The sequence below is a fragment of the Suillus discolor genome (genome assembly GCF_016758755.1).
Source record: "Suillus discolor strain FC423 chromosome Unknown F5147scaffold_28, whole genome shotgun sequence".
Lineage (NCBI taxonomy): Eukaryota > Fungi > Basidiomycota > Agaricomycetes > Boletales > Suillaceae > Suillus > Suillus discolor.
In genome coordinates, this window is record NW_024541275.1 from 372,350 (window position 1) to 382,026 (window position 9,677).

Sequence of the window (9,677 nt, forward strand, 5' to 3'; positions counted from 1 at the left end):
CATGTATGAAGATGGTTAAATGGTGAGGTGAACTTGAAATGAAGAGTGTTGAAACCGCGGCTTAATACATGAGTGAAGAGAGGAACACAGGAAGTACTGCAATATAACATGGACATTAAGTCAGCAACATTATGTAAGCTACGCTTGAATGTTATTCTCCTTTACACGATCTCAAACGATACAATGATTTAATGTCAACTCAAAAGAACAAGTGATGTATTCATCTTGCGAATCATGAATCATTCAACATGCTAATATCCAACGTATACTATTTGTTACAAGATGTACATCGTGGCCGTCATTACAAATATATAGTTTTCGATATTGACATGAAAGGTAAATGCTTTTGTTTATTTCCAACTGTCCACAGACCCCATGAAATGTGCATTAGTTTCGTGAGTATAAAGTCAATTGAGGTGCCTGTAGTGGGTCTGCACTCTCCTACATTTCTGATATTGCAGCCTAAGTCATCTCGAGATTCATCACCCCTCTCCCCAGGTTCATCAATGGACATGCCGCTAAAGGTATTATTCATGCCTAAAATGAATTTACCCAATTTTCTCGGAGTTCCCAATCCTATCTCTCGATGTTTTCAGGATGATCAACAAATGGGAATGATGATGTTCAGTATATTATTAGAGGACTCGCCCGTTCCAGCATATTATCTTTCAGTGCCTGTGTAAGTATCTTCCTTGTTATATCTGTCTTGTGATTCATCACTTTGAAATCACAGTCAGAAGAGTAGAGGAATTGACATTTACCTTGTAGGTTGCCTGTTCCCTTTGCAATCCACGACAAATTCTTCCACGTAATGTTTGCCTTAGGACATAGACTTATTATATGGCAATAATCATTTGGGATTTATTTCAATACATTCTCTGAAGTGTGATTAGTGATACATCCTCTCTGCAAAGACACAGATCCCCCATTTGCATCTCAATCAGTTCACTAGGGTCTGAAACAGGATATGATGCACGTTCTGGACATAAGGCAGGAGTAAGCTTGCCTTCACATGATGTTTGATTTCACAATCAGACATGTTGAATAATTATTGCACAGGTGGGAGGTATTAAATGAGCAAAGATAAATTGTGTCATCTCTACATTAATAAATGAGACATATAACTACATAAGACTCCCATCCCTCCTTCTCACTTGCAAGGACAGGAAAATTTATGCATTAAACTGTGCATGCTGCCAGACACAACTAGAACCAATCTGTAATTTGCGCTGCATTTACAAACATCACCCTGAAGTCAGTATCCTAGGCTCGCATTATTCCGCTTGGTGGCCCACTTAGATGAGGAACGTATAGGGTTCTATGATCGTCAGATCGATGCGTAGATGGAAAATGGCATAATTATATTTCTTGTATGCAAAACATGCGCAACCACTTTGGTGTGTTCTAAGTACAATTTCCCAGATATGATAACACGGAGGCCTTCCAAACACCCATTGTGACACATCTTGCTTGTGCTTGTATAAGAATCACATCATTCAGAACTATGTCCACTATATGAAGGCTATTTGCTGTCTTCATAAGTATATGTGTAAAGCGAGGAAATGTCTGCTTACATGCTTTCGGAGACAGAGTAAGGCACTGGTGCAAAATCCATTGTCATCGTTTATTCACTTATTGCATCAATTATACTGTTGGTTAATGAGCCATAGGATTTCTCAATGGTGGAGGATGGAAGGGGCACCTTCGTGCCAGAAGCATGAAGTCAGCGAGATTGACCACCCAAAGGCGACTCCTCCACTGAACCGTCGATGTATGTCTATCAGTTGTATCTTTTTGTGAGCAATTAGCTATCTAAGTCAACATTACTGCACAGAGTTGGCTACAAAGTCATGTGATTGCACAATTACGCAGTAAAACTTTGTCACGATGATTTCAAGACCATACAGGGTGGCTAGATTGGAATGACGCTTAATGGTAGGCTCATACCAACTATTATACATATGTTGCTGTCTGGAGCACCATAGCCAAGTCAGAAACATATTCACTATGTCTCATTCATATAATTTTGTAACTCACAGTGCTCTGCGATATCGCTATAAATGTCTGGTTCCAAATGTAGAAGGCAGGGAGATACCTACCATGTGTACCTAATTGAGTGCTATGAGGACGGATGAAAATGTATTTGACTACTCCTGTGAATTCGTCATCACCACCAGCTCGTGTACTAACAGTTCATGCCCATGATACTCACAGTGGATCAATTGAACACATTACACAAGTGGATGGAGTAGGTGTTTCTGCCATAGAAATCAGAGGATCCTTGCAATGATGCCACAGAGCATCAGACTCAAAGCTTACAGCGACCCGTTTTATCAACCATCCATCAGCGCAGACTAGATGCTATAGATGCGAGCCGAGCTTACCAACAACTACATGAAGGGCCATAATGTACCGCTTCCATATCTGAAAACATGCGTAACCTGGATCATGCAGACACCATGCAGATATCAATATTGTGAGGAAGTTCACTAACCCACCTGGATAGTGAATAAGATAAGGCACGAAATGACCTTGTGATCAATATCAATATCAAGGGCATATCAACCACTACCAGAGCCATCAGGTCTGAAAACCTCCTATTCTAATTCAGTCACAATGTATCATTTGCAGTACAGATTCACATAGTTCAATGTCGTTCTGGTTGTGGTTCTACATTGCTTGACATTGCATTGTGAATTACCAAGAGCTGGAGTTGCTGAAAATGTCGGTTAAGAGCATGCACATCTCACAAACAGCGCAACAATTAATGAACAACATCAATACAGTCAAAGTAAGATTGCAGCAGAGTCACTACTAGCGCCAGAGCAAGCTGCTCTTTGTTCCCAAGAGGAACGGAAATGCAAAAAGACAAAAGGGTCACACCTTAAGTGCCAGAGCAAGCTGCTCTTTGTTCCCATGAGGAACGGAAACGCAACACCAAGGAGGCAGCAGTGTCGCACTGTAAGCCTGTCAGCGCCGGAGCAAGCTGCTCTTTGTTCCCATGAGGAATGGAACGCAGGACTGCTGTAGGCAACATAACGAATTCAGATTGGCCTATGGTCAGCGCAAAGAGCAAAAAGGAATATTTACAAAATGCCATCCGAGATATTCGAAAGTTATACTCGCAACATCCACACAGTAAGTCGACAAAGTTTTAGAACGATGAGACAAAAGGTCGGGCAGGCCACCATCAGCAACGACGAAACACCCATGAGGCGTGGAACCCATCATCATGAAGGGAGGAGGAAAGAGTAAAGGAGTGGGAATTCATCCACCAGAGATATTTAAACATCGTATCACGTGATATTCTTATGCCACGGGAATGTGGGCTTATCCGTGACTTTAAATTGGAGTTGAAAACTTTAATGGTCATTGAAGCCTAGTATTTGTCGACGCGCTTGGAAGGGAAATGACATCATGAGAGTTGCCAGGGATTTATGGACAAATATGAAAACCTCGATACCATACCATTTCAATACAGCTCGCTGACAAAATTCATTGATTCACTCTGTGAAGTAGATAATCAGTTGAATTTAGGCAACAGATCGAAGAACTAACTTAGGCGAACCATATGAGAACATTGTCATTGCTGTTGTATTCATATCACTGCATGACGACATCACCTTCATTGTTCATGTCCTTTGTCCAATGGTCAGGATGCACAATTGGAAGATCAGAAATTGCACAGCATTCTATATCACAAACCTCGCCTAGAAGATCATATATGACTTTGAGGGTCAGACGAGAAATACTGAGGACAGTTTTACTGCCACTACTGATATGTTTCCACGAGATGATGGAATAAAATAGGATGGCATTGGTGTAGAGGAGAGCAGCTGGGCCGAATGAAGCGCTATGAATGGAATGGTAATGATATTTGTTGTATGGGGGAACGAGTTTTTCATGAGAGAGGTTGTCACGGCTCCTCCAGTATGATGCAGGGTCATAATAAATATTGTTTGGTGCAGGAAATTTGCAATTGTGTCCTAAGAGTTGTTTTTTTGTGATACCAAATGTCAAATGCACTTGCACAACACAAGCGCCTTGTTGTATTCTATGTTGCACCCTGGAGCTTGGTCAATACGATAAGGTGTGGTGTGAGTTTAAGGAGAGGGGTGGGTTGTACAAAGTACTCAGATACGTGGGAAATGAAGATTTTCATAAGTGGGAACGACTCATGACATGGACACATTGACTACTGGAAGACGGCCTTTTTGATGTGCCTGGATGCAGTGTTCTGTAGCTGAAATTGGTGAACTCCAAAAGCAATGAATGAATAGGCTGAGGTTTAAGAAACATCTGTATTGCAGCGTAGTGACTTCTACAGGAGCTGTCAAGATAGTGCCAAGTTCAGGGATGGTCAGAGGAGTTGTAGAGGTGATGGAAGGTCTGACAGTACACATGCTCTATCCGACACAGTATTCGAAAAGGGATGTGTGTCTTCCCCTTGCAAGATAAACTAAACTTACCAAAGAAGATTTGTACCCCTATATGAAATATGTCAGTCGCCTCCCAGTATTAATATTTTATTCAACCCAGCTGCGCTCCTCTACCTCCATTCTGTACCACAAATGGAACAACACTAGCAATGTCTGATGTCGGGTTGCCTGTGATCTCATGCTGCCATCAGAACGTTCACAGCAAGGATAAAGGTGGACATACCATGTGCATGATGCATACAATGATACAATTCATTAGAACATATATTAAAAATGCAGTCAATGAGTTCAGTGTGGCGCAAGCATTTACATTTGCCCCAGATGATACGATAAAAAGAGCATTATACTATGACCAATCTTTTCTCCCACCCTCTGGTGCACCTTCTGGACATGAATTGTAAGAACACCCATTACCATCTAATGCACTTTTTAGATGTCGACTGGGAGCATGGCCTTGATACAAATCCCCTTCCAACGTCATTGAAATCAGCGTATCTATTTCGAATATCACTCAATAATACGCACCGATGGCCTGACCAATGAAATACTTATTACTCTTGCAACAAACATGTCGAACAGAATACATACCTTCCTTTGGTCGTGGAAGCTTTATCCTTTCCTCTGCCATTTCCCATATCAACATATCTCCCTGGCCTAGCTTAGCCCAGCTCGTCCATTGGGTAGGAAACAGTACGGCTCGACGATTGTTGATTCCATATTTATCCAACCACATCGTGACAGGTTTATGTGTGTCTCTGACTCGCAACCCAAGCACTCGCAGAGTTACATTGCTTAGGAGGTGCTTCACCGATTCCACCATTGATTGTCCCATTGCAAGGACCACAATAATGTGAGTCACTAACCGAAGATCTTCTAGGCCAGTGTATGGTTCCGTCATCAACAATTGATCGTTGATGTCGAGATGCATGAGATTGTGGAATGTGTGCGATGTTTTGATGGCAGATAAGCAATTAACCTCCATCAGCATAGTCAATGATTTCAGTGGGAGTGTATTGAGTGCCCACAGTAGACGTGATGGATCTTCACTGAACTCATCTGTGTTGACTGCCACTGAAAGGCAGGTGATACCTCTGCATAGCCCAAGAAGGTCAATTAATGTGGATTCATCTACAGAACCAAATAGACAAAGAGATTTGATCGATTTTTGTGCAAATTCCATAGGCATTGGACGATGGTAGGTGCTGGTGATGAATCGTCTTGCCCTGTGCTCACCACGGAGAACGAGGGTGCTATATAAGATTTGTTCCATCCTACTGCAGTAGTGACTCAGTTGAACAATGTGCGTCTGTGAATCATTAAACCAGCTGCTTACCACGCATGTGTGTGGCGTGACAGGGTCAAAATAGAGGCTGTATAACGTCTCCAACAGCTTGCAAGAGCCAATATCTTTTGCAAAATTTCTAGTGGAAGTTGGGGGACCATTACTGATCAGGCGGGCGAGCATCATGTCACCAAGGCTGCTATATATCCCCTACATGCAAACACATGTTATGCCATTTTTACATAGTGCCTGACCCTCAATCGCCCTCATGTTCGGCTCAATCTCAGTCAACTCCATGTAGCCTGTCATGTATGTGATGGATTTGTTTGCTGGACATTATTCGATATATCCACAGATACATATATTTTATACATCGTACAATTTGTTAAACAAATATTCAAAACTTGCGCTAGGCGTGTGTGACGACATACTATCATGCACCGCATTTCCTTAGCCACTCCATTATGTCATAAATGCAATGGTTTGCTAAGATTGAGTTTACAATCACCATCACACATTTTTGCCTAATATGTGATCACAGCCTCGCCTCAATGACACACATCCATCATAGCCCCATAGTTTACCATCCTTCCATTAGTGTGCCTCCTCTATCCCTCCAACCAAACATATCCGCCCATTATACAAGTTTATCTATCATTGATAGCTGCAAAAATGTACTAATCCATTTCTTCACCTAATGGCCAATCACTTTTGCATTCAGAGCATCTCAAACATGAAGTTTCTTCCCAGATCCCCAACACCCATGTTGTGGGGGAGGGCTTTATCGACCTCAAATATTTTCCCATGTGTCTGAACATATTCTCACTCTGTGAGCTTTTGCGTAAGCTTACATACAAGCGCCTGCAAAACAATAGTGGGACTCAAAGTACGTTTCGAGACTCGCTAAAATGCTCGCTAAAATACCGGCTAACCAAAAATTCTAGATGGGTTCGGCCGGCATCACCAAGTGGAGCTTCAATATTGATGCCTCCTGCTCGCCAACGTGTCCGGCATTCTGCAAGGCTACAAGCCAACTCTCGAGCTCGCCTAAAGGCGATGGAGGTGCCCCCACGACTGCCCGCATCCAGTAGACGAGGAAAAGGTCGAGCGCAGGGGTCCAATCCGAAGATAATTGTTCACTGGACCCGACCCTCAGACCTTCATCATACGGATACCCTGGTACAACACATCACCACTCACTCTGCGGATGCCCGCATTCTGTTCTACAAGGGAAAGAAATCCTCTGCTACCAACAACAACAACTCGGAGGAGCGCGCTTGTGGGAAAGATAAAGGAGAGATCTACCAAGCATTAGCCAAGCTCATCTTCGAGAAGGACACTGAGTATTTGGTGTTGTATGCTGAGGAGCCAAAAAAATCTGATCTGGCCGTTTGCCATCGTGTAACCACGTAAGTTTGTTCTATTGCTCACAATTCGTAGCTACTGATTTGATTATTCAAAGTCTCAAAAGATCATTCAAGGAGCAGCTCGATAAATTCCATCAGACCGGCGCTGGTGTCACTCCCCTTGATGAAAATGGGGCTGCTAATCTACACAGTAAGTCTTTTTTTTTCGCCGTTCTTTTGTATTTGATTCAACTTATTTGATTTCAGAACAAGTATTACTCTATTTTCCATGGTATGATTTACTGCACCCCTTTTTATTCTCTAATCCAACATGCAGCGCGAAAATATTCACCTCCCAACTGGGAGTTGATCATGCAGCGACCTTCTACGTGCTCGTACATCCACGTGGGGGGGGGGCTAGTCCCTCGGCTCGCCAACACACCTCTAGCCCTCAGCCCCCTCCTTTGCAGCAGCCTCTCCCTCCTCCTTTGCAGCAGTCTCTCCCTCCTCCTTTGCAGCAGTCTCTCCCTCCTTTGCAGCACCCTCTCCCTCCTTTGCAGCACTCTCTCCCTCCTTCTTCATGGCACTCTCTCCCTCCTTTGTGGCACCCTGGTGCTGGGGGCAACCTGATCGACGATCCCGATGGGGACATGGATGATGATTTTTACGCCGATGATGATGACGGTGTTTTCCATGCCCCTCTCGGCAATGCATTGGATGCATTGGACGGGGACTTTGAGATGCATGATGACGACGACATCAGCCAGGAGTTCAACTCCTCCCGGTGTCATTTCATCAGCCTCAATAGTCCCCCGAAGGTCATAGGCCACAAACGGCAATATGCGGCTTCTCCATCTCCCCCTCGTGCGAATGCAAACTCTTTCTCTCTCCCACGGAAGGCACAAACACCTGCATACCACAGTTGTGTGGCCTTCGGTTCTGCCTCGCCTGGCAGCCTAGCACCGCAGTTGTCCAGAATAATGTGCAGCTGCTCCTTTCCCTCAGCCACAGGATCCTCATCGCCCTACATCTCGTCCGACTATCGTGTTTCGCCAACGGCGTCCCTTTCCACGAAGCCGCAGAGCGCTGTGAGCTCGAAGAAGAAGAAGAAGACTTCAGTGGCGGACATGGAGGGCCACATTGGCATGCTCAACGGCGAGATCCAGAGCATGCGGAGTGACCTCTCTGAGCGCCGGGGATCGAAGAATGAGCGCTATGCCATGAAGATGAATTACCAATCCCAGAAGCGGGAATACCAGTGGTGCCGCGAGTCCCATTCGCAAGACGTCCTCCTCGCAGCCACCACACACCAGCGCGAGCAGGAGGCCAAGGACAAGGAGATTCTCCGCCTTCAGGCGGTAACGGCCTTGCAGGAGAAGGAGGCTGAGACCTGGCGCCTCAAGATACAGTATGAGAGTATGAAGATCTGTGCTGCAGGTGGAGATGTTTCTGGTCCATCATCATCATCCTAATTTGTTGTTACTTTTTTTTGTTCTTGTCATGTTTGTTTTAAGTATACATTTCTTGGATCTGTTGTAGTAGTGTAGTAGTACATGTACATTCTGATTGCCAATGTGACTTTGGTTACCCTTCCCTATGTTCAGCTCTTGTGTAAGGACTGTCAAACAGTTGATCCATCATCTGCAAACAAGAGGCTTGCCCTGGAGTGCCCTCATAAGACCTGTCACCCAAAACTTCATCTCCATCAGGATCTTCAAATGCTCTAGCTGCAAACTCTTTAGCCTCTCGTTCAGCCCACCTCTAAGAATGGTGAAATTTTGGATCCTGCTTGCAATGGTGAGCTTCAAATTGGATAATCATGTTATGCAAGATGATGCAACACATGATCCAATGGACAGCAATCTGAAGCTCTCTTTCTGTGTGGATATTGAGGTGAAGCTCTCGGAGGGACTGAAACCGCCCCTTAAGAGCGGCAAATGCGTGCTCAACACGCACGTGAACCTATAAAGTAAAATAAAAGGCAATCAGTAACCAAAAAAAAAATCACAAAAATCACAAATATATAAACACACCTTAGAAAGATGATAATTAAATGTCTTCTGGTCCTTGGTCAACCTTCCATTGTGGGGCTTTTTGGAAGGGACTATGCACCACTTTTCAAGTGGGTATCCACTGTCAGCCCAAATCCAATGGTCATCTGGAAGAAGGGCTTCATGCTGTTGATAGAGACGGGTGGATCGGAAAGCATAGGGGCATAATCAACAATGATAAGGTTGTGAGGCATAACAGCTGCCTTAAAAATTATTTAATTGTGAAGCATGAAAGAGAGAGAGAAAAAATACCTGACAGCCAAGAGAATAGTTAGATTTCCTGTCATAAAATGTCTCACCAAAATGGGCAGGTTTGGCATATAGGTCAATTGTAGTGCCATCAATGGCTAGAATGCCATTGCACCACTCAGGACAAGTTTTGGACTCCGCATATTGCCGAGCAAGCTCAGCATCCTCGGAATCAGGATGCAGAAAACCAACAAAATTGTCATGCTGGTCAAGCACTTATACCTGCCCATTGGGCCACATCCTGAAGAGAAATCACATTGCCATAGTGGCCAGCACGATTGAGAAAGATAGCAAGCTGGATGAAAACTGG

At 44.0% G+C, this 9,677-nt stretch overlaps 2 protein-coding genes across 2 annotated transcripts; one reads left to right on the forward strand and one right to left on the reverse strand.

Annotated features, from left to right (window-relative positions):
* Nucleotides 1-4,785: 4,785 nt before the first annotated feature.
* F5147DRAFT_652957 (uncharacterized protein) lies at nt 4,786-6,030 on the reverse strand (the record flags this gene model as incomplete). Its single annotated transcript, XM_041433724.1, has 5 exons — nt 4,786-4,934; nt 5,028-5,567; nt 5,673-5,689; nt 5,773-5,884; nt 5,964-6,030. 5 exons carry the CDS (start codon nt 6,028-6,030, stop codon nt 4,786-4,788), a joined length of 885 nt encoding a protein of 294 aa, XP_041292756.1.
* Nucleotides 6,031-6,705: 675 nt separating this feature from the next.
* On the forward strand, nt 6,706-8,539 carry F5147DRAFT_773819 (uncharacterized protein; the record flags this gene model as incomplete). The annotated part of the gene is made up of 3 exons (XM_041441515.1): nt 6,706-7,130; nt 7,184-7,278; nt 7,335-8,539. 3 exons carry the CDS (start codon nt 6,706-6,708, stop codon nt 8,537-8,539), a joined length of 1,725 nt encoding a protein of 574 aa, XP_041292757.1.
* Nucleotides 8,540-9,677: the final 1,138 nt, after the last annotated feature.